This window comes from Empidonax traillii, unplaced genomic scaffold, assembly GCF_003031625.1.
Source record: "Empidonax traillii isolate 1590-97213 ecotype Southwest subspecies unplaced genomic scaffold, ASM303162v1 scaffold201:size1909950, whole genome shotgun sequence".
NCBI classification, from domain to species: Eukaryota; Metazoa; Chordata; class Aves; order Passeriformes; family Tyrannidae; genus Empidonax; species Empidonax traillii.
The window spans coordinates 1344629-1370140 of NW_020955394.1; the positions used below are offsets into that span (position 1 = coordinate 1344629).

Here is a 25512-nt window from a genome sequence, read left to right on the forward strand (position 1 = left end):
CAGGCTTTTAGGGCATAGTCAGAAATTATATTAGGTGATCCTAACATAGGCTGAAGAAATGAAACAAATGATAATACAAACTGTGTAATGCAAGGATTGGGACCCTGTGAATTTAAGAAATCTGTAATTATAAATACTATTATTCCAAAAAATGATACAGGTATTGTAATGACTAGGTTGTAAGTGAGCTCCTCAGACAGCAGAGACAATACTGGACAATAAGTAACAAAATAAATAACAAGTAGAAATTTAATATATAAGAGTATTAAGGAAATGGGCACTTTGTGCATTTAAAAAGTTGTCCATGATGGGGTATCTATGAACTCGGATATGACGAGATTATTTTCAGAAACAGGTGTCTGATCCATTATTATTTTTGGACAGAACCTGAACATGTTATTTGTCTATGTTCTTATGAAGGAAAAAAAAAAAAAAAGAAATTTGAAAAAGAAGAATACTGCTTTCTCACAAGCAGCTTGTATAGAAAGCATCTGGCTAAGCAGTGAACAAAATGCTTGTCTGCTTCAATGAACTTCTAAATGTTATCATGGCAGTGCTATTGTGAAAGACAATACTGAAGGGTGTTAAATGCTTTGTAGCATGCTTAGAATAGTTCATGCAGGTTCAGAAAGGCAAAGGAAGAGCAAAAGGTCAGGGTATAAAATACAGTAATATAGATGAAAGACAAGAATGAAATTGCTGCCGATATGGTAGAAGTGACTACGGAACATTACAAATAGTTTTGCAAATATGAATCCAAAAAATCACTCAGAAGCTCCCACAGCTGTTTCTTCACTTTGTAGGGTTCCAGCTGAGGAATTGGACTTAAACAAAGAAATTAATGTAGCACGTTAATTTCAATTTGTGAAGGTCTGAGTGCAATCTGTTAAATCCAAGGATCTTCCTTTCTTAAGATGTTTATAATTAACTATGATGAGAAAATGGACAGGGCTAAAGGAGACAGAACTTTAACTGCAATTTGAATACGGCAAAAAAGCACCACAGTGCAAAGCATGGAAAATCCCAGCCCTCCCTTCAGACTTCTCTTCATAAACATAAGTACAAACAAGGACCAGAACTGCCAATGCAGAGCCTGATGTAGGATCAGGTTTTAAAATTTCAGCTTTTGCTTGCCAGACCATTGCTTCAGCCCTCCTGACCTGTGCTGTTACCTCAACTGACCACTCACTCACAGCTGCAGGCACTCCCAGAACAGGCACAGTACCTTTTCTCGTGGAACTCATTCCACAGAAGTGAGTCGTCAATTATAAAAATGTTACATTTCAATTAATAAAAACTGTTTCTGGGATGCTAACAACTCAAGATGATATACCTCAAATAAAGAAGCAGAAGACACATCGACTCCTTACAAAATAAAAATACTTGTCTGAAACATGATTAAACGTCTGAAACATGATTAAACCCAGAGATCTGTGCATAACAAGCACCATCTAAGTGTTAAGTGTCATTTTTACTGTCACAAGCATGAAATTGTATACAGCAATATAGATAATTATATCCAATATTTTTCCTTAGAAATTGGCTCCCCCTTTCTAGGGTCCTCTGGAGCCAAAGACCCAGGTACAGCCAGAAAAAACAAACATGCTGAGTTCTCCTAACAGAAGTGGCCACAAAAGAATAAATCACTGCTATTTTTATTTGTGACAGATACATAAATTCTATGAAACATTAAAACTGAAGTTGCACTACTGCCATTATTTCTCTACCTACCATGTCTTAGACTAAGCTCTTTAGCAGACACACCATTTCGATTTTCAGCAATGTATATGTTAAATATTAAATAATTTTCTACTTTGAGTAATAAATTTGTTATTGACGCAGATTCTCATTTATCAGTGGTTCCATTAAAATGATAAGCTAAGTTTTGCAGTGTTCTATGTTTACTTGAGGGACTGGCAGCTCAGGAAAACCCACCTGAAAGCTACTCTGGGTGTATTTACATTTGTGTGCTTCCATTGGCCTGGCTATTTCCAAGGATGTGCACGATCACTTGTACTCATGGAATAATCTGCTAGTGGGATTTTAACACAAACACATAGATGGCATTTACTGAAATTCAGCTGAAGCAGAAAACCCAGCAAACCATTTATGGGGAAGTGCCCAATGTGCTTAAAATGTCAAAGATATACTGTATTCCTGCTGAGCAAGGAACTGCACTGCAGAATGCACAAATGGAGATGATAATTATATTTCTTCACAAGAATGTGATCGAGTTGTTATACAGGAGGTTCTTTCCCTCAAGGGCAGAAAAGTCTGTAATCATCCCAGTATGTGTTGCCTGGTGGTTTTTACCTTAAAATTGGCCACAGATCTGTTAGAGCAATACCTCAGCAAGGGAATCCTGTGTTGGCTGGACCGCTGATCTGCTGAAGGGTGGCAAAGGTTTTGTGGCCTACGTGCAAGTGGGTTTCCACTCTTTAAAATCTGTCAAGATGTGCAAAATATAAAATGAAAGCTGACTATTACACCAAAGAGATCCAGTGATGTGCTCTGACTGCTTTGCCAGCAGGATGGCAGTATTTGGGCTTTTATAACCAAATTATGTATTTCACCCTTACAAGAGATGAGAATTAAGATAAAAATGGAACAAAAACATCTACATACTTTTAAAGGTTATCAGCATTGCACAAAATATAAGACCTCAGAATTACTTCTGGCAGAAATATCTTCTTCAAGCCTTGTGACTTAACTAAGAAAGAACATGTTTTATTTCAACATTTACTAGTAAAAGAAGAAAACAGTGAAAAACCCTTACATGTTCAAAAAGATAAATCTCTATTGCAGTTTATTAGAATCACTCAACAGGGAAAATTAAAATCCTCAGAGTGTTGCTCAGAGAACAGGGATTTCTACTTCCAAAAACACAGACACACTGCGCAAAATCCCAAACTCAGAGAAATTAAGGGTGTGTTTAACTGCACAGTTGCATGTGCTATCACAGCACAGATCTCACTGCATCAGTGTCAGCTATTTGCTGCCTTTTCGCCTGCTCTGCTTGTCTTAGCACAAAATCACAGCACAGGCAGATGTCAGGCATGTCTGTACCTGCACAACAAATGATTAATTTTAAATATGGCTCTGGGAATTAATGGGAATAAAACCACAAGTAAAAAAACCTGTCATGTGAAAATCCTGCAATTAGTATTGTCCATGTACCTTTGCCCTGCTGTAAAACCTTGCTGCCATTCAAAGCCCATCTATTCATTATTCTGCAATCCCTGTTCACATCCTTCACTTTGTGATAACTTCAGCTTGCACTTTCTTTCGACACAAAATAAATGTGTCCCCAAAGAGAATATAAAGAAAAAACTCCCACTGTCTCTTTCCCATGCTCGTCATCCACAAGTAATTGATTCTGACAAGCAGAGGGAGAGATCCCAGAGCATCCCTTCAATTAAGCAAGTAACCTCTTTCTTTCTTTTTTTTTTTTATTTACTTTTAAAAGTAGTGTGAATCTTAGCTTTCAAGCACTGCTTTCAAACTCTGGTTTATCCTCACTGAAGATTTATCTCGGTCTGAGTCATGATTTTGTCCTCACATGGTCCTGTCTCATAACTCTCCAGTTATGTCTGAGCTAACAAAGGCCTGATTGTGGTAGAGAGTTCTCACATCTCTGGAATCAAACCAGCACAGGACAGAATTGGCCCAGCCAAGCTGACACAGGCTTCAGCATGTGTTAATAAACAGAATAAAGCCCCTTCAGGGACCTTGTGTATGTGCTCAGGACCAACAGCGAGCGTCCCAGCCCATCCCTTCACAGCAATTGAAGCCACAATCCCAGCTGCCAAGATGAACGAGCAGTAGTGGTGGTGGGAGTAAGAAAACTTCCTCTGTGGGAGCATTTTCAGTTGCTCACAGATAAGAAATCAGGAAGTAAAGACAAAGTGTGTCAAAATGCAAACCTCAGAACGGAGGCGTAAAGAAAGTCAGAGTGATGGGCACGAGGAGAGACACTCCATGATGTTCAAATTCCTGACCCATCCACAGAGAGGAAAAGAATGTAAAGCAATAAAATAAAAAAAAAACTAAACCAGAAAATAAAAAAAATAAAGTGCATAAAATTCACTGCATACTAAAGGGCTCCTAAAAAGACTTTCCACATATTTCTGCTAACATTTTATATCTGAAGGCAAAAGGCTAAAGAGTGTTCCACAGCTCTGTAAATCCACTTCCATCAAATAAAACAGCGTTTCCAAAACCTTTAACTCTTACTACAGGATCTGTCACATGCTAGAGGAGCTAAGAGATTATGGGACCACCCAGTAGGAGCAAGTACCCTTTCCCACATGGTCTCCATTTTAAAAAACACACATGCACACAGTCAGAGGATAGGACACAAACTCCCACTGGACTTCTTGTTTGTGAGAATGCTTTTGAAAAAGAAATCAATATATGGAATCAGATTCCTTTGCCCCTTTTCTGGCTGGGTCCAGCCAAGTCTGCCTTGCCTTGTGAAGTTAGCACTGGGGGATGTGAAGGTTGCTAAGGCTCTAGTTCAAGATGACACCCAAATCATGAGTTTTTCTGCTGTCACCGCTCACATGATTTAGGATCTTGCTAGTCTGGGAAGTAAAGTCACACTTGTACAAAGCTCACTTAAACAAAACAAAACTTGGCAGAGAGAATCACTTATGAAAAGAGAAATATAGATAAGAAACTGGAGATCAGAAAAAATTCATTACTCATCTGACAAGAAAGGATAAACTTACACAGTAAGAAATCCCTGTAGGGAATACTTCTCCATAAGAAACAGTAGGAGAGAGAATGAGACAAGACCAGAAAAGAAACATCAGTTTCTATCAGCACTGGGCAGCTGCAAAATACAAACAAGCGATTCCAAAGACCATTTCGGTGTCTGAGAGTATCCCACTATCACCAGCAGTAAAACCACACCTCTGAGTTGTCATTGCAAGGCAACCACTATGTCAAGGTGGACAGTGACATTAAAAGGGGGGCAAGTGCAGCCCTTGAAGGGCAGCCACACGATCTGCTGGCTTGGAGAGTGCCAAGAGATTCCGTCGGGCAAGGAAACCAACCTAGTGAGGCTACAGGGGGTGACATTCACAGGTCACACATGTGACCTGTGTCACATGTGACCTGTCACACATGTGACCTGTGTGGGTAAACCAAGCTTAGCTGAGCCCCATCTTCCAGTGGGACTTCTGGAGAGCCACCAACATCTCCCAGCTGTACTGCAGCTGGAGCTCCCCGCTGTCCCCGCTTTTATGACCTATGTCCCACGTATGCGCTCATGGGAAGATTTTCATATGCAGCTCCAAGAGTCAGAAAGTTTTCTTGGATCTACATGAGTAACTCCCACAGTCTTTCTGGATTGGGTCCAGCCCCCCAGCTCTGGTGCAGTAACATGTAGTACAGGTGTCTATGTAGGGATTCCTCCAAGCTCCAAAATGTACTTTACTCTGTGCATTTGCTAATTGGTGGTACCCAAGAAAGAATGCCAGGTTTGGTATAAAGACTGGCTTGCCACAGAGCTACCTCCAAATCACTTCTTCCTATGAATCACTTACTCAAGGTTTAAAGGCTGAAAAGGACAAAATGGTAACATAGATATTTTTTTTTTCTACTCTTTAAATATTAAAAGACGGTGAATGTTCGTTTTGGAAAAAATGTGCTTTTTTAACAAAAATTACCTACTCAGACTAACACGTGTTAGAAACACAGCTTCATGTCTGCAGTAACATTGGATGGAAAGGAAACATTCCTTTCTAAGTCCCTGCACACCAAATCTCCTGTTCATCTTGGGCAGTCCTTGAACACATTTACAGGCAAAAAAACATATCTCCAGGAACTGAAAGAGAAAATACACAAAACACCTTAAACAACCACTTTGAGAAAGCAATTCACAAAAAAAAGGAGTCAAGATTCAGAAGAAATTTGTAATCTGCTGTAATTTTAAGTTTAAAGCATGAGCAAAGCTTATTAAAAAAAAAAAAAAAAGTGCAACAGTCCTCTAAGAGCTTACAGAAACTGTTTTCAATGAAAACTCTGACAGATATTTACACCAAGTGTAAGAGTTCTTTGGTGGTGAGTGATGCCTACTCGCCATATGATGACATGTGACAGAAGAGAACTAGCATGGCAGAAGTTGATGGCACTCCACTTGACATGTGGGATGTGTTTTGATGTCAGCTAAATTTATGCCATATGCTACAAAGCACAGAGTAGTGTCTGCCTTTTTTGGAACACAAGCAACTTGCTGACACTAAATGGAAAGTTCACTGCAGGATTTACATCATCTTTGACCTAATTGTGACAGCCTAGGACAGAACTACTCAGGCTGCTCCTTAGGACTCCAGATTCTTTGGGTGATGCGTGCAGTTATTGTCCAAACACATTACTCCATATTAGGAAAATTATCACTGTGTAACCATGTCAGGTACTGGCACAAGTAATACCCCATTCTGCATTCTGGTAGAAAAGAGCAAGTTTGCACGAATTAAAACCAAAACCCAAAGAGAGGCAGGGCCCCAAAGCGGGAGGAGGAACCGGGCAAATGTTGCCCACACATGTGTCTGACATGCAGATGTTTCTGAATGTCTCCACCCACATCCAGATGGGCACAGCAGGAACATATTATATGAAAAAATGTTTGGGGAGTTGTGCAGAAACCAGAAAAAAATATCAGAAGTGTGAAAATCCTCCTGGCAATGCAGTTTTGACCTGTCCCCATTTAACACAACAGCCTCAGATATTTGTGCTGGTAACAGGAATAGGGCAGTTGCAGACTCTAACACCATCAAATGGTTTGACTGAGTTAAGCCTCAAGCAACTCCAAACTATCTTATTAACATTCACAAGTTCCCTGCTCCACCATCTTCAGATTTCACTTCTTATAAAGCCTCACACCTCCTGTCCAGAGAGTAACTTTGTCATCTCCCAATTTTCTTTGACAGAGCTTATTTAGTTGGATTTTGCTTGATAAGGGAAGTGCAAAGAATCAGAACTGAAGCTGGACAACAGGAACTCACCACACTTGTAAATTCACGTGCTGTCAAGGAAAGCCTGAATAAGAGGAAGAATTAGTGATGCAGCCCTACTTTACCAAGAACCAGAACAGAAATGAAAGTGAAATCACGTTGGGGAGGAGGGGACGTTGAGTCAACTTTGAGACAATAAATGAGTAAAACCAGCACCACTGTCCTTATACTAACTCTTTGGTGCTCCCAGGCATAAAAGTGAAGATACCCACATCAGCAGCATGACGTGCTCATTTAGATGAGTTAACTGTAAAAACACTTGCCAAGTTATTTGCAGGCTGTGCCAATTTTATGTCAGAACCCAACAGACAGATCTTACAGCAACAATTGTGGAGAATCATGACTTTACTGTCTCACTTTTAGCAGCAGTTGACTAAATAACTGTATTTTTCCAGAAATGATTAGATGTGAATTTGTTTTCTTTTCCTGCTCAAACAGGAGTAGCAGATAGTTCTGTGTCAGGTTCTAATCAAGTCCCTGCCTCCCACAGCCCCTGTCAGAAGAAACCTTTCACTCTGACCCCAAAAGAGTTTGCAAAGAGAAAAAGGTTATTCAAATGACCTTTCATTTCAATTCATCGAATTTGAATTCAAATTTTTACCTTGATAAAATTATCCAACACTAAATTATCACATAAATCCTTTAAAAACCAGAAATTTTCAATAGCCAGTGATTTAAAGAAAGTAAGTGAAGACACTTAACTGTTTGTGACTTTAAATGATTAATTAATTAAATTGCATAAGTCACAACACAGGACACATTCTAAACATGTTTTTTGGGGTTTTTTTCCCCTGAAGATGTTATCTCACATTGAAAAATATTTGTTTGAAATTAGAAGAAATAATGGAAAAAAAAATGGGAGGAGAAAAGAAATTGATTCTCATCAACAGTGTAAGTGTTCCTGTTTATGGAATGATTTATTTCTTCCTCCACTACGTCGTTCGTTCTAAAAATGGATTATTTACATTTCCAAGCATTTGGTATCAGATACACATATGAACACTACAAAATGCTAAGAAGAGATATTAAAGTCATTAAAATATATCTCTCAACTGTTCTTCACAAAATTGGATCCATTCTAGGCACAGTGAATTTTATGACATGTGTGAAAGATGGTTGGTGTCTGAGGTCACTGTGGGAGACACTGGAAACCCCACAGCACTCTGGGCAAGAGTCTCAAAAGCCTCTGAAAAACCCAGAGCTCCATTAGATCCAGCATGACACTCACACTGCCATGGGCACAGACAGCAAAGGCTGCTGCAGATGTACCCAGAAGAGGCTGTGACACTCTCCTGGGTGAAACTTTCTATCACCAAGAACATTGCAAAAGCAATACATCATTTGTAAGTGTTTCCAATTTTACAGAGGTATATCCTACTTAAAGGTACTATCAATGACTGCAGTCTCTCTGTAAGGAATTCTTCTGTTCCAGAGGCAGCAGATGCACTGTGTGTTGACACGACTGGTATTGGAGCTGCAGTACACATGGAAGTCACATAAAACCCACAGCAAGGTCCAGATCATATATTAATGTTGCTATAATCCATGCACCAGTCTTCTGCCAAATGTGTCAAATTTTCCCCTATAACAGAGCTATTTCTCTCACTGGGCCATATCCTGCATTTTTGAGTCGTGCACGGTTCAGACATTTAACAGAGCAACAACCACTTGCAGAGAAAGAAAACTAATTGCAATAACATATCCATTCTCTATAAATTGCTCTGTGCATAAAACGAGACTGCAATATTGCTTTGCCAATGAGACATGGGCAAAGCTGGCAAGCCTTCAATATTTTAACTTTCTGCTTTTACACCAACTGTGTAAAGTCAGTAATGTAGTTCTAGTAAATAATAAATACATCTAGAAATGCAGATTCTCAGCAAAAAGATACTAAGTCAATTTGTTCAATTATAACATATACTCATCCACACCACAAAGGAAGACAGACTTACACATGCACACCTGTCATTCTGGGCTGGATCCACAAAACATCCAATTTTCTCTTTAACAGAGTTCACTTAAGACTCAGAGAAGGAATTAAATGAAACGGAAGGCTATGCAATTCCATCACACCCTGACAGACATACTAAAGGCTAGAAAGTTATAGCCACAATAACCAAGTTAATTTTCACATGCATAAATAGAAGTGAATGAATTTTGTTGACCTTTCATTTATATATAAAAATATCCATGGCTAAAGCAGTCCAGTAGTTCCGTGTGCAGGAAAAGGTAAGTAATCTACAACCCATTTGGCAGTTCTGGCAGATATGTCCAAAATACACTGATACATAAAGATGAAAAATAACCCCAAAGCTCCCACTCATGAGCAAAGTGCCTCACAACAACGGTCATGATTCGATTTACATCATGAGCATACCTGGCATATTCCACTGATGCACATATCCAAGGATTCAATATTGCAGCGAGTACCATCGAGCACTTTTGGGGCAAGCTCCACAACCAAGTTCTTTCCCAGAGCTTGGCATTTCAGGGCACACGGTGCAGTAGGATCATTATACACAGGGATCCACTCATAGAAGTGTCCCTGGTATTTGACATCATTGTAGGCTGAGCACTGCTGTGCTCTGAAGTCACCTACATCTGAAGGGCAGTCCTGGAAAAAAACCAAGAGAAACGTTTTTTTAAAAGAAAGGAGTACTTTGCATTTGCAGTAGAGTTATCTGACGGATTACACAGAAGCTATTCAGGCAGGTTTGGTTCAAGAACTGATCTGCTATGACAAATATGCCACATTGCAAAGCTTCACTGTGTATATTAAAACAATTTATGTTGCTTAATCCATTGCTTGCAGTGCAAGTACAGAATATGACACATATTCCTGTAGTAACAACATAACTAATATGAGAGGATAATTAAAAATGCTTTTTTTTTTGACACTATGTAGTACAGATAAAATCTGGTTCTGTATTAAGAACTAGCTTCTAAAGAAATCTACATGTTTTAAGTGACCATAATGAGATGTCTCATATTTAATATTTCTCTTTTCAATAGTTTTTCCCATTAAAGGAATTCTGAGGATTTTATAATTGTTTTCATCAATGCATATGTCAGAGTAATGAAAGAGGTATTAATGCTACTTATGAATAAAGAAATAAACATTTTTCTAATTAATTGTTCATTCTTGCTTAGAAAAGGGACAAGAGCATTAGGAGGAGACACCAGAACTTTCAGTGCTTAGTCCTTTAGTCTAATTACAAAACACCTTCAACTCATGGAAGTGGTAAGGCTTACTTTCTTGGAATAAAATATACTTCAAATTGGAAACTACTGATTATACACTTCCTGCTCTAATGAGACAGTTCCGCACCTTTTCCCACACAGCACCTCAGCATAAACAGCGGAAAGGCCAAATATGAGAACTGGTTGAAAGAAAACGTTTAAAAATATTTTTTCTACATAGAGCATTGCACCCAAACAATGATGTTAATATTAAACTATGGTGACAGGAATGAAGATGAATACTGATTGATTTGAAAACAACTTTGGTAAAGTACTGGCAAAGGAGCTGGTGTGTCAAATATCTCCTCATTACAGACTTTGAAAGTGTGTCCAGTGTCAAAGAGTCCATACTCCAGACTGAAAGGATATTCTTCCAAGAATTCCAACTGCACATATAAGCCAGATGCGAGGCTGATTTTAACAAAGTTTTGTTTTCATTGGATTGAAGACTGAAAGATTGTGATGTGTCAGCCGAACTCATGGAACTGATTAGTAAGTATTAGTTAACAACACTGATCCCAAACACGGCTTCAACCTTATCAGCAAACTGAACCTTCCCTGAAAAAACGCTCATGAAATATTAAGTGCATTACACAGAACTGCGATTAAAACATACAGGAGAAAGGTTTGGATTTCACTCCAGTGGCCCCAACAATATTGTCCCAACGCTTAGTTTGGGGTTTTATTTTCACCATAGCAAAGATTAACCTAGAACGGTCTCTGACTTGGTTGCCATCTACATAAAATACCTTCTAACAATCAGCATTCTATCTTCTGACCAAAAAGTGAAGTTTTTGCAGCTGGGCACTGAACAATTCACTGAGCTTTCCCAGCAACACTTTTCAACTCTGTCTAGTGCTACACCTTACAGTGAGAATAACTCAGAATGATACTAATAAATCTTCTATCATTTTTAATCTAGGATAATGCTAGTTTGAGCCATATTTTTTTAAACTATATAATGATGGAATAAGACCGAGAAATTACAGTTACTGTAATTCTTTGAGTGTTTTACCTCAGCAAAATCCCACAAGAGAGAGCTTCTAAAAACATCAAGCATATCCTGAGTGAAGCCACACATATTTACTGTGGTGTCACTCCCAAGAAATTCACCAAGTTTGCACTGGTGTAAATGAGTGCAGAATTTGGCTCTGACTTATCTGTCACCTCTCATTTTCCACAATAGCAAGTCTAAAAAGCAGAGAGGAGTTCAGAGTTCATATGGATACCACATGGTTCCCTTCCACCAATACAAACAGAAGAGCAGCTAAGGATAAAAATAATAAGCGGAAGTTACATTCAGGTAAAGTAGTATCAGTGTTTCAGAGAAGAGTTATTCAGTCATGCACAGCTACATTTTCATCACAAAGAATTCAGGAGTGATCTGTAAAACAGGCAGAGTGATGGCCTTCAGCTGAGCTCTGACAGGCTGTTGTTCCAATCCATTATCACGGGGTGTTGATGCAATGCCAAGACACAAACACCACAGTGTCAGGATGTCAATCCATGGTTACTGTATGTTTCTCATTGATTCAACACAATGCAGCTCCTTCCTTCCATTCACTTCCTGGCTGTTTGAGAGCAAGTGAGAATTCTCATCTCCCTATTCTCTTTTGGCATCTTCAAAGAACACAAAGTGATTCTGGCAGCTCGATTCACATGCCAGCTCCACCTGCTTTATGTTCGAGCTCTGTTCAAAAGCAGGAGCATAAAAAGAGCATCACAGAGGGATACCAAAGGGCTGAAATTATTATCATTTGCATTATATCAGAATTTGGATGGCAACCAAGCTCAGATCCCCGTCTTCTTGGGAACAATAAATATTTGTATAAAGAAAGGATTTTAAACAGAAAGACAACTAAGCACAGAAAGGAATGTAATCAAGACAACAAGAGGACTTGCAAACATCAGTTTAATTCCATTAGAGTGGGTCAGAAAAGTGAGAGGGTGTTTAAAAAATAGAAAGGAAAAGGTGGAGGAAAGATGTGAGAGGTAGGCAAGGGTGAAACATGTTCAGGAAGTGGGCAAGGTCAAACAATCAGACATCGATACATGGGCCCCAACCCTCATCCTGTTTGTGTGTCTTTTTGTTCTTAATCTATTTCAGACATCAAGCCATTCCACCATTCCCTCTTTCCTCTCAATATTCCACATTTTTTCTTATTTGTTAAATATTTTTGCTACTCGATTCAGGATTCTTCCAGATTTCTTCATTTCAGCAATAGCTTTTGTTTTACTCTCAGTCCAATGAATCATGGCCAGGACATTCTCAGGTTCATACACTACACATAAGGAGCTGAAGACACATCTATGAGTTCTAAAACACGGAAATGTTGGCAAAAATAATCGCATCCAGACCTTGCAGTGGAATGAATTGTATTTATGACATGACTTATGAACACATTAGACAGACAGATCTGAAAATGATGCTTCAGACATGACTACCATGTAGATTAAAAACACACACATATATATACCCATTCGTTTTGTGATAGATGATTAAAAACTACTGCATTCAAGGACTGGTTTCTTATATAATGTACCTTTGAGTTTTGGCAGTGAGCACTCTCAGCCTTTGAAAACAAAGCTAACCTGGGAAATCTGTATCTTTGTAGGCAATGTTCATGTACAAAATATGAAGGTTGCATCAGACCCTGTGGCTCTTGCCAACAATTACTCCACTGAAAAAAGCACAATAGAGAAAGCAAGAAAATTCCCAGTAAAAATGATGACACCAAAGAAAGTCTAGCCCTTTGTCTAGTTCTATTCTTTGAATCTCATTTTGTTGAAACCCAGCCAAAACTGATGAAGTCATTGTTTTGTTTTCTTTCTGAAATTAGCTTCAGGTTCTATGTTTTTCCTACACAATTTTCAGGTCACTTCTAAGTAAAATCAAGATACCTGAGCTAGAAACCGCTCCTGCCAAGGGAGCCATACAATGCATCAGCATTATAAATATAAAATAAATAAATGAATAGATTAGAAACTATGTAACTCCAGGTGAAATATTATAGTCTTAAAGCAGACACAGTTCAGCCAAGTTTTTCTGAAGAGAATAAGTTAACTGGTTAGGTGGATGCTGGGACAATTACAGATGAATATGTTGAACAAGTGTGAGCATTATCTGCACATAATAAATGTTTATTATGGAATTAAACATGGGGATATCTTTTACAAAACAGTGTTTTTTCTTACTGTAGAGGAATCACTCTGGCAAATGTATAAGAGACTTTTTGGCACATAAGAATGTGAAATTTATAGGGAAATGGCCCAAATAACTTGTTCTATGAATAGGACCCTAAAGGATTACCTTAAACACTTCCACACAGTGCACTTCATAGCATTAGAATGTAACACTATATACAAAAATTGAGATATAAAAAAAGGGGTGCAAGAAAAGCTAAAAATCTCATTGAACAACATACAGTGAATAGTTTATTTCTGCAAAGTTTCTGTAGGTTGAAAGCAGTTTTAAGAAATCATGCACCTCAGTTATGATAGAAAGATAAGCAGGCTATACATATGCCTTAATCTCAGCAATTATTTTGTTGCTAAGACCTTGAATTAATTTTTTGATTGAAATATCACTAATATTATTCTGGAACCATGCGTGAGTTCAACGAACTTACTACTATTCTATTACAAATCCAGATGAAACCAATTTTCTGGTAAAATGATTCTTGTTCTTTTCATTAGAATGACACACATATTAAGCTGTGCTTCATTTGTACTCCCCAATATAGATGTTAGTGGTGTAATGTATCATGTAGCAAAATTACATTTGCAGACAGCTTTACACCGTGTATTTATATTGAATGTCTCATGTGGTTACCAGTAATACCTACTAATACGGAAAGAAGTTAGTAAAAACTCTTAATTTTCAAACTAAAATTTTACTCCTAAAGTGAGAAGCACTCATTAGGAATAACACTTTGGGGAAAATTATACAATTTGAAACTAAACTGGCCTAGTAGTCCCAGGTTTACATTAGGTGTAAGGCCTTGTTTCAAAGTTAAGTCAGATCTAAGACGGGATTTGAATTCAGTGACGCCAATTTCAAGGATCAACTCTATTAACAGTGGAAATCTCATTAAATATACTTTTTTTTTTTTTGGCAGTTCTTCATTATCTGATCCGCAATCTAGGAAAAACCATTCCTGAGAGATTCTGACCGTATCTGAACTGAAATGGAAATCTGATCCCTTTCAGACATGCCCCAAAAGCAGAACTGTAAAGGCAGTTTCCTGTCTGGAAATTACCATTTGAATCATCATAAATTCAAACAGATTCACATACAAGATGCCTGCCACTTATCACTTTAAACTAACTCCTAAAGTTAAAAAACAGGCTCCAGTGACTTCAGATAAACTCCCTGGGAGTTCAGAGAGGATATGGAAATCATCCTAATTTTCTCTATGCTGAAGCATAAAGGGCCTTCATTTCCATCAGTTTTACTGCCCAAACCTTAAAATGAACAGTATCCACAACTGCCCTTACAGGTACTAAAAGCACGTAAACCTCTGCTTAAATATGCAGACTTGGGGCAGAAAACATGCCTAAATTGCTCTCACCATCTTCCTGTTTCTGTACACTGGGTAGTTCTCCAGTCCTTTTGCTGAAGGACCGAGGTGCACTCTGATGACCTGTCTGTGCTATTGTGGGAAGTGCAAGGATCTGGCAGGCAGAGCTGTTACTGCATGCGATGCCTACAACTAGATATTTAGTTAAGCAATGCAGCAAATAGATTTTACAGGGGCAGTTTGTTCACTGTTTACATCCTGACTGGCTGCAATATAGCTTATCACATGGCTTTTAAAGATCATGGTATTTTTTGCAGGTAGCATTTTCATGGATGAGCTCAGCCCACTGTGCACCCAGCTGCTGAGCCTTTTCTTCTGAAATGGCGAGGGACAGAGTTGGTCTCCAGAATCTCAGTTCTGCATGCACTGGGCCTGATTCATTAATCACTTCCCCTGACTTCTGCCAGCAGAAACTGTGGCTGTGGTGTAAAATTCATCTAACACTGAGGAGTGGAGTGTTAGAGCAATTCAAGGTGTGAGCAAGCCTTGTTCTCAAGGAGGGCAGGAGCCAACTGGCACACCAGAGACTGTAGGTGTGGTAAACTGAAGAGTGGGAATGGTCAGTTCTCCCAGGAGATGCATTGATTCAACATATTTACTGGGCAACTTCCACTGTCAGGCCTCCTAAGGAGAACATGTCATACTCCACAGCTGCCTGCTGCTGGCAGAAATCATGGGATTGGCAGTGACAATCACCAGCTCTTGCCTGGGTATAATACAACCCAAAACAAAGTCAGGTCTCCCTTTTCAGGGGTATTTCTGTGAAAACTGTTGCCTTTCTCACAGAGGCAGCAGCACATTAATCAAACTGAAAAAAAAAAAAATTAAAAATTGTGCTTTACTCGTCTACCTGCTCTCTTTTTTTCTGAAATAGCATCACATGAATGTCACATTGCACTGTAAGGTAAGCTGTGCAAAGGGGTGACTGCTGACCATAAACTACCCTGAATGATAGTGCTTGTAGGCAGCTTATGTTGATCAGTGGCACTGCACAGTCCTGCCTGAGCTGCACTCCTTGAACAAACAACACCTGGGCTGAGGGGCAGCAGCACTTTAAGCAGCACAAAGCATCGCTACGAATCACTGGAACACAAGTCATGAAGTTTGCTGTATGTGACTGCTTCTCATAAAATACGTCAGTAAAAATAAAATGTGATTGCAGCACAGAACAGCAACTGTATGGTCAAAACTCCAGGTTCATGTTCAGTCATGGAAATCGTCTTTGCCAGCACACCTGAGTGTGCGTGTGCTTGCACACAGACATATAAAGATCTGGGTTCAGGCAGAGGGAACATGAGGAATAATTATGCTATTTAAGATCTGAAAGGGACCAAGGCAGTTAACCTCTTTGCTGACATGAAGAGTGCCACCATACCATTAATGATCACAAATGATCCAGAGCACAGTTTAATGCTTCATCTAAAAGACAGCACCCCCAGGAAAAGCACTTGCTAGTTTAAGATGAGAACTGATTTGTTAATCCTCCAAAATGTGTAACTCTCCCAATAAGTGATATAAAACACCCTGAATCACAATTGGCACTGTAATTTCAAAAGAAAATGTCCATTTGGGAAGTCTAAGTTTGAGACCTCAGGGTGTCATGCAGACTGAAATGTTTAAAAATTGTAATAACGATGGAAAGAAAATTATGCACCATAAGGTTTTAAATAAGAAGCAGTATTTCTTAAACTCCAACACATTGTTTGAATAAGTAAAACAGGATTAAAGGCCAGACTCACATTACTACTGCAGGTTTTGTATCGAATATTCCGACCTTCACAGTTCCTAAAAAACAGAATAAAAACGGTTACACTGTATAATAGCCAAACAGAACCCCGTTTTACAGCTAGTTATTCTCTTGAAAATTAGAATTTTATTGCTACTGCCCTACCATAATTTGAGCTCAAACTACAAAGTTCAAACACAAAGAGGGTCTGGGGATTCAACAGGTTACACTGCTGTCTCTCTTCAGCAAAGAACGTGTGACTTTCCCTGTAAGCCCAATTTACTGCCAACCTTATGAAAAACACATTTATTTTGTGAAAAAGATTTCACAAGGCATCCCTAAGCCGATCTATGCTGATTGCAGCAAAGTTATTTCTAATAAATGGAATGTAACGTAGAGGGGATCAGAATATCTAATCAATAATTTTAAATTAAATATAATTAGCATGGACTGCATGTATTTTTAAGATGCCCAATGCATGTGAATCCTGAAATCCAGGCAATTCAGTTCCTCAGTCTGTTGTTAATAGCTGAAATAGCAGGCACATAATAGAGTCATAGTTATTTATTGTGGTCTCATAAATAAAGGGGGGTTGGGTTTCACACTTTTTTTAGGAACACACTGCCAAACTTCTCAATAAGGAATGAGCACTTTGCACAGTGTAAGATATTCCTCATCTCAAGACTGGCAAAATCAAGCCCTTGAAAGAACTGGAAACATATTTCAAATGACTGGGCAATAAATTATAATTAGTGATGTCTCTAAAATCAGGAATAGTGTTTTGGAATAATCTCTTCATCCCAGAAAGACCTGTCTTACATTAAAGAATGTGTCAATGTATAGCTGCTAATTTACAGCTCTAGGACTAAATTTTCCACGTCTTGCATGAAAATCAATGGCAAATATTTTTACTATAATATGTGAGAGGGATTAAAAAATAGCTTTTGAAAAGGATAAACCAGTGGATGCCTCGAGCAAGAATTCAATCAGCTCAGCTGAAGGTACAACTCTTCAAGCTCAAGATATTACAAGTCTCAAACTTCCTATCTTTTGTGAGACTGTGTCACAACGTGCCAGTTAAAAATATTTATGATACATACAAATGTGAAAACTTTGTTTCACAATTGTGCATTTCCTGGAAATTGCAACAATCAAACACAGAAAAAAAAACTTTTTAACTATACTTTTGTCAAGGTATAGAAAACACATGTTTTTCACATGGGAACACATTAAAAATATTAATAAAACCGCAGTGGAATTTATACTGCTTAAAATTTATTGAGCTCATTTCACAGTCTCTAACACACTGGTAGAATATTGAGGTTTCTTGCTGGAACTATGACTTTTCTCAAAGATCTTCGTGCATTTTGCACTAAAAGAAACAGGCGGTGCTTTAATCAATCATCTTTAGGTCTGTATTTCATGCAGTTTGCACTTAAACAGAACATCACACCACAAGCCTTGAAGAAAATCTGAATTTCTGGCTGATACTGCATTTAACTTAAAAAGTCTCAACTATATAGAACTTTAAACATAATCAGCAGTTTTAGAAGTGTTTAAGAATAATTCAAGTAAAACAAGCAATTATGGATGCCAGCAGAGATGCCTCCAAGGTGTTTGGGATCTCTTCTTGCCTGACTGCAGGCCTAGTGCATTACCCTTACTTTTAGGACTGCAGCAACAAGTCCTGTTTTAGTACAGCTTTACTACTGAGGGAAAATTGTATGCAGATAGCTCACCATCTGCTTTATTTACAGTGATGGAGACTCCTCTCTATATTTGACTGTACAAAATAAACCACTCCTGCTATTCCATAAACACATTTCATAACGTTTAAGTTCTGTAACAGTCGAAGCCTAAGCTATTTATCTATTACAAACTTATATTAAAACCAGTATTTTATAATACTTATCTGCAGACTGAACTTGGTTTCAGAAGCGACCAGCAGAGGATTGGGAAATCTGGCAGAGCTGCAGAACAATAAATATATATTGTATATAAGCATGTGGCTTACCTGCCATTTAAACATCTCCTCAAGGAGTAGGAGGCTCCCCCTCCACAGGTCCGTGAGCAATCACTCCAGGCCCCCCAGGCATCCCAGGCACCTTCCTTGTCTTCATCTGAGCGGGTAGTTCTGGAGTTCTGAAGAAAAACAAATGGAAAGAAGAAAAAAAATTATTCAGTATTTGTTTCACTGCTTGGCATTAATAGTATCAATTATATTACTTTGCTGCTTATTCTCAGTATCTAACATTTACTATTTTTATATATAATAATTACACAGGAGAAAAGCAGAGTCTTTGAAGACACAGTGTTTTTGATGAGTTGTCTTTTGCCAAGGAGCTCCTGTGCCTGAACACACTGCCATTCCCCGGCTCTGTATGTTCAACATGCTGTGCAGGAACTGCACAACTCATCTCAACCAGGCAGACCAGGCACCACGTTCTGAGCAGGCTGCTGGACTTTCCAAAATCCTGACCAAGGCAATTTCATATCCAGGACTTAAGTCTTTCAGTCTCCTCAGGTGTGTCTGGTCTCAGCAGCAGGACAGAACTTAAGCCCCTCAAATCTTTCGTAAAGTGCATGCCCAGAATTACAATCAGAGAAGCAAACCAAGAATACAAACTCATTACAAGAAGTGCTGTTAAGTTGAAAGAGATCAGGGAAAAAGGCTTAGATATTACTGGGCTACAGCAATTAAACACTGATTGATGTTTAAGATCACTTACAGAGACTTTGAATGCATTCATATCAGGCACCATAAATATAAAAAAGAAAAATTTGTGACAAAGCCCAAAATTCTGCTTGATCCCACAAAAATCTCTTTTTTTCACTTGCATTATATTCTGTTTGAAAAAATTGACATTTCTCAGAGAAAATTCTCAAAACATCCTAGAACATGGTAGCTTCACACAATAGTTCAATATCAAAAAAGCAATATATATATCAGATTATTTAATAATGGCCTGCTTTAAGACAACACTTTTGGTTTATGATTTTCTTCATGAAAAAAAAACATAGAAAAAGCCAAGATCCAGGAGTTCCCCAAGATTTCTTTGATTTCACTACAACTGTACAGCAGCTTTTCCAGTTACATCCTACATTCATTCATCTGTTCCTGTAACCTTTAAAATTTCTCTTTTGAAAAAGCATGTGCAGATTTTATACTGAAATTTCAAACACTGATTCTTTGAGAGATGTCCAGCATATGATGGGCCTGTTATAAAGAAATTAAGATTTTTAGAATTCTGTATTACACCCATTTCTCTAACCACCGCGGGGAGAGTGTGCACATAAAGTTACCACTAAAATAAAGTAAAGGTTTTTGGCATCATTATCAAAGTCAAATTGTGGATAAAAGTGAGGCAGTGAGTCATCTGTCTCAGGTGACAGAGAACACTGACCAATATTTACTCTGCCCCAACAGCACTGCAAATGAGAGAACACGAAGATCTAATCCAAACTTTAATGAAACAACTATTTACAGCCAATTTTTATTCTCATTGAATTCAGTGGTCAGTTTGTCAAAAAAAAAAAAAAAAAGTTGCTAGTTAGACAATAAGCATCTGCATTTGAACACTGAATTGCAGAAGTTGGTCTAAATACTTTAGTGGTTCCTTAACTTTCTTGTTCTCATAGGTTTACCAATTTTACAAACACTTACCGTAAAGCTTTAAAAGCAAACTTAGGCCAATCTACCATTCCAAAAATGATCAAGCCCAGCTCTGCCAAGATCCCTGAGGAATTTTCACTCTGGTTCTGGGTTTACTTTATATCAGAAGCCAACTCTGAAATGTCTGACACTGAAAATGGAACAACTGCCTTAAATCTTGAACAAGAAGAGCTCAGCGCTCCCCAACAAGTCACTCAGCACATGAAAATAAGTCAAGAAGAACAAGAGTCAAATCTTTCAAATTTATGGGTGCAAAATTACTTTGTCTTCTGCAAGCCCAAGGCAAATGATTGGGTTTTAATATGTTAAGAAACGTATAAACCTATTATATTAAAAAAGCAATATGTGCCACTCTTTTTTAGAACAGCTAGTTTCTTTTGACAAAGCAGTGACAATGCCTAAAATAATCCTAACTTCATCATTGTATTAAAACCAGCCACATGATATTAACAGACAGAATGTCATCTAAAGCCTTAAACAAAGTCCAATTGTTCATTTCCCAAACTGCTTTGATAAAAGCCATTGTTCTGAACTGTAGCTAATTAAAAAGCTGTAAATACTATGATGATCAAAGCAGAACTTTATGCCAACAAAGTCTTCTTCAGAATCATTGACTAATTCAGTGCCCACAGTGTTGATTTAAACTCCAGCTAGTTCAAGCTATTTGTCCCATGGGAAAGAGTTAAAAGCAGCTTGCACTGGCTTAGTAATTTACTAGCAAAATAATACTGATTTACAAGCTGTCTAGTTTCATAAATTCAACATATTACATTTGTCTACACCATGGTACCTAATTGAAGTGAAATAAAGAAAATATCATCAAAACCATGATTTAAAACAACAAAACTCTGGAAACACATTTAGAAATTAAGAGCTAATTACAACTGGACAAAAAAGAGTATTATTGTAGGTCTGGACTGCATTCATGGCCTGCTTCTTGACTTCAGTTTTTCATGGTTTTATTGTCTTCAGTCATAATTCTGACACGGGTCAGCAGTGAAGCTTTGAACCATATCAGAATAGCATTTTTCCTTTAGTGGTTTTATTTTGCAACAGATCAAGTCCAACACATTATTCTGCATAGTCCCTGTGAAAGTATGTACCAGCATGAACAAACGTGTGTGGATGTGCACATGCACCCACGAGGTAATGGAGCCACAGTGCTGTAGTGAACCCAGATAAAATAACTTAAACTGGTTATAAACACAACCTAGATGATTTGCTGCTCTTTATGTAGAACTAGGTGGGGAAAGGCATCACACTGGATCCAACTCTGCTTGTGGGAGCTGCACCATGTGTGAACAACAGGGTTACAATAGAAACACAGCAATAGCGAAAGCCTATACAAGGTTTTCTGCAAAAATTAATCCAGTTTATATGATAAACGCAGATTCAAAATATTTCAGCCTAATCTATAATCCATTCTGAAAGCAAAAAAGTTACAGCACTTCACAGGGACCTGGGCAAGGTTCACTTGAATCAGGGGGCAGGGGAAAATAAACTCCAAGTTTTGAAGCACTTAGTGACACAGACAGAGCCTCAAAGACTGAGATGACAGCCTGCCAAGGTTTCCTCAAGGTCTGAGGCCCAGTAATGTGCAATCTGAGTCTCTGCTGACAACCCTTTTCTGACAGAGACAGCCTTGTCCACAGAGAACTTTACTGAAGTGTGGCATTGGTAGATTTGGACAGAGGGGAAAGTGTTAGTGCCAGTTTGCCTTCTGTCCAGGGCTCTGTTTTGCTTCTGTCACATATGGGCACATACTGTAACACCGTGTTCTGCACAGTATTTGTGTGAGTGTGTTTTCAGGCCGTACTTGCCTTGCAGTGTACTACTAAAAGTAACCGAGTACAGCAGAAGTGGGCACTGAGGTAAAATAAATGAAATCCAGATGTTACCAGGGCTGATCATTAATCGAAAACAAGGGGATTTTTACTGTCACTTGCAACAGCCAGTAAATAACAACAGTTACATTAACACACATTACCAAAATCAAACACAGCGCTGTTAAATGGAGAAGAAAAAAAAAAATATTTGGCCAAACTTTTGTTTGGCTGTTATGAAGGATGACATAATTGTCTTGAATTTGGTCATGCAGACTTCAAAGGAGAAGTGGTGCCAGAGAACTAAGGTCAGTTTATGCAGTTTTATTATTATTCAGACATCCATTACATAAGGCTTGGATATGTAAATGTTTAGCATTCGGCGTAACAAAGATTCAGCTTCTCAACAGACATGCTCTGATACCTTCAATGTTTGTTTTCCAGACTTTTTAGCATACATTTTTGCTTTAAACACAAACATAAGGCAAGTACACAGCTTATGACACATGGTAATTATTGTAATAGTACGTGTAATGAAAAAGAGAGATCCAACACAGGGATTTATCTGCAAGAGTCTCTAGGTGACAGTCCCTCAGCTCTGTACGTATCACACCACCAGTCCTGCCCTGGGACATGCTCCTGAGCCCTTCCCCAGAGCAGGGTGCCCAGTTCTGTCAAGCTCTAGAAGAGATTCAGTGGAGCCTCTGAGCAGCAGACACACCAATGTGAGGCAGACCATGCCTAGGGCTGGATGGATACACAAAATGCTCTATTCAAAAGGTTAGAGTGATGTGGCTCACAAAGTAAGACTTTGTCATTACAGGTAAGGACTTAGATATGCAGGAATATTTACCAACATATCTGCTACGATGCTAATGCCAGAGCAGCTCTCTGGGTGAGCATGCATTGTTTGTTCTCATGACTTCTTATCAAAGTGGTTTGTATTAATTCACAAAGGGATGCCAAACTCCAAGAGAGAACCCCCAAAAGGAGTTACACTGGCACAGCTATAGCATATTGCTATTTAATAACACATTGCTTTAAATTTCTCCATGCAGAATTTAGATTCTTCAGATTAAACTCATCCAAGGGAAAGAGCCTATTGAAGGGTATAAACACCACTTTGGTACTGCTGAAGGCCTAAATCAAGCAATACTCCAAGTTCAGTACTGGCCCTTCTCCCAGGAGTAAATTTCATCCTTGATGGGATTTTGAACAGAGATGAAGCATTTCCTTTGCATTGCTTCTTCCCACTCTCACAACCCATAAATACTATTAACACTATCCTGACTTTTGGAGTCTTCCAAATCATAAGGTTTTGTTGCTCTTCGCTAACCTTCATGCACAGCTCTGCACTGTGCCATTTATTTCTCTTCATACCTACAACAACTCCAAACAGAGGTAGCACAAGGAATTATGGCACTGAAGGGAAAACATCCTGCCTGAGTAGCTCTGTGATGCATTTCCCAGATTCTTCTTTCCAGACAATACACTTGGTGGAAGAGGTATCAAATTGCACTGTTGACTGTATCCATGAGCAGGGTGTATAACTGAAAGAACAAGTATTTACTTGCAGATAATCACTGGATATGCTATTGAGCCTCAGAACTGTATCCTTCACTTCTAACTCTGGCTGTTATGTCTAGAACTTTTCGACAAACTGTACTAGAAATCTCTTTCACTGCTAAGGTCACATACAAAAATGATTTACACCTCTATTTTGTACAATCTAAGTAAGGTGTAGAATGCAGGTTTACAGATTTAGGAAAAGCTATTTTGGTCATGGCAGCAACTAAATAGAAGAACAGTCAAAACATATTTCCAGACAAATAAGAATTAATGAGATTTTGCATTGCCTGGTTTTAGCTTAAAAACTTCCACTTGTTTCATTACAACAGATTTCAGGACATTTCCTGATATATTTTTACTATTGCTGAGTGCATAATGTATTACCTAATTGTGCACTGTATATGTCATTCAGTTTAATAAATCTTTTACTTATCCGTACCCAAGTAAATTATGTATTATTCTGTATGTTAAAAAGGACCTATCTGGAATTAAAAAATCCTGGAGAAAAACAATGCACTGTTATTGATAAAAACTACCTGCAAGTAAATGCAGCTACTTTAAGCAGATGTTTAGCAGTAATTAATTTTAAAATTACTAACGTTATTTCAGACAAATTAACTGCTCCTTGCCACGGTGTAGGGGTGTTCACACACTACAAACTGGCTGCAAAATGGAACCTGTGCCCTGTAACAACATTTCAGAAACACATGCTGGTAAAGCTCAGCAACAAGCCAAATCATCAGAAAGAAATGAGCCAAAAGGCAAATGATGGACTTGTTCAGCTACATGAAAAAATACATCTGGGGGCTCAGATGTACTTAGAGTGCTCAGTGTTGGATTCTGCAGTGTATTTCAATTTTACAGAAGTTTTGAATAAATAAAAATTTTGGAAAATGAAGCATGCACAAGTGTCACACGCAGGAAATATTTACAGTGCAATTCATTTCCATAACTAAACTAAAAGTGAATCTCGGCATGTTTTTCACTATTATACTGCATCCAGATTTTTCCATTGTCAGTGTGTTGCAAAATTTCACATTGACAACACAGGCCTGCGCTGCAGGAGTTGTCAGGACAGAGCTGGAGGTTTTGGCAGGTGGAGCAGGGATAGTTGAGGCTTCTGGCATCCAGGAAGGGATGAAATGTTGCTTGGCTGTTTGGCACCTATGAGCTAGTTGAGGCTTTTGGCACTGAAGAGAGTCTGTATCACCTCCTTCCTTCTTTGTGAGCAGTAACTGAGGAAACATGGAATTTGTGGGCATAGAGAAGGGAATCATGGGTTCCCACCCACACTACTCCAAGCAGAAAGCAACTCCATTAGTATACCTGACTCCTCCAGTTATTCTGCATCTAACAGCAGCCAAGGACAGCACCTACATGTTCCTGCTAAAAGGAATCAGTCTTGATAAGCATAATTAAGTTGCTATTTTTCTATTTCTGAGTTTATGACATTGTAGGTTTTGAAGACCTACACCAGCATCCCAAGGTATATTTTTATCCCATTACTGACTTTGACAAGACAAAGCACTTGTTTCTGTCCTCCCCTCTGAACAAGAGGAAACTGTTTTATTTTCTTGGATGACATTCCATAAATTAGTATTTTGCAGAAAAAGGTCTAGCAAACAGAGAAACCCTTTTTAAAACCTTAACAAGCATGTCCTGCAAATACCAGTGCATTACATCACCGGCACCTGAAAATCCAGACTCAGCTGCCCAGGTCTTCATTCCTGTTGGCTCTAATTGCTTGCCCAACTAGAGCTATATGAGCTCTGTATCTGCCTCCTCTGCTGTGGCAAATACTATTCCACATTCTCCTGTATTAGAACATGGAGAAGATGGTCCTGAGAACAGGGAGGAAGACTATTGATTAACTTTGGTGATA

At 38.5% G+C, this 25512-nt stretch overlaps 1 protein-coding gene across 4 annotated transcripts in view; it reads right to left on the reverse strand.

The window, feature by feature from the left end:
- ADAMTSL3 (ADAMTS like 3) overlaps positions 1–25512 on the reverse strand; it is a 177984-nt gene that overhangs the window by 77120 nt on the left and 75352 nt on the right. For 3 of the 4 annotated variants that reach the window (XM_027887039.1, XM_027887037.1, XM_027887036.1), the window contains exons 4-6: positions 18580–18707; positions 16579–16624; positions 9397–9633 (exon numbers count right to left, since the gene is read on the reverse strand). In XM_027887039.1, coding sequence (XP_027742840.1) covers positions 9397–9633; positions 16579–16624; positions 18580–18707 — 411 coding nt within the window. Of the gene's footprint in view, positions 1–9396; positions 9634–16578; positions 16625–18579; positions 18708–25512 lie in introns of those variants that run through there. The other variant, XM_027887040.1, reaches the window with a different exon arrangement.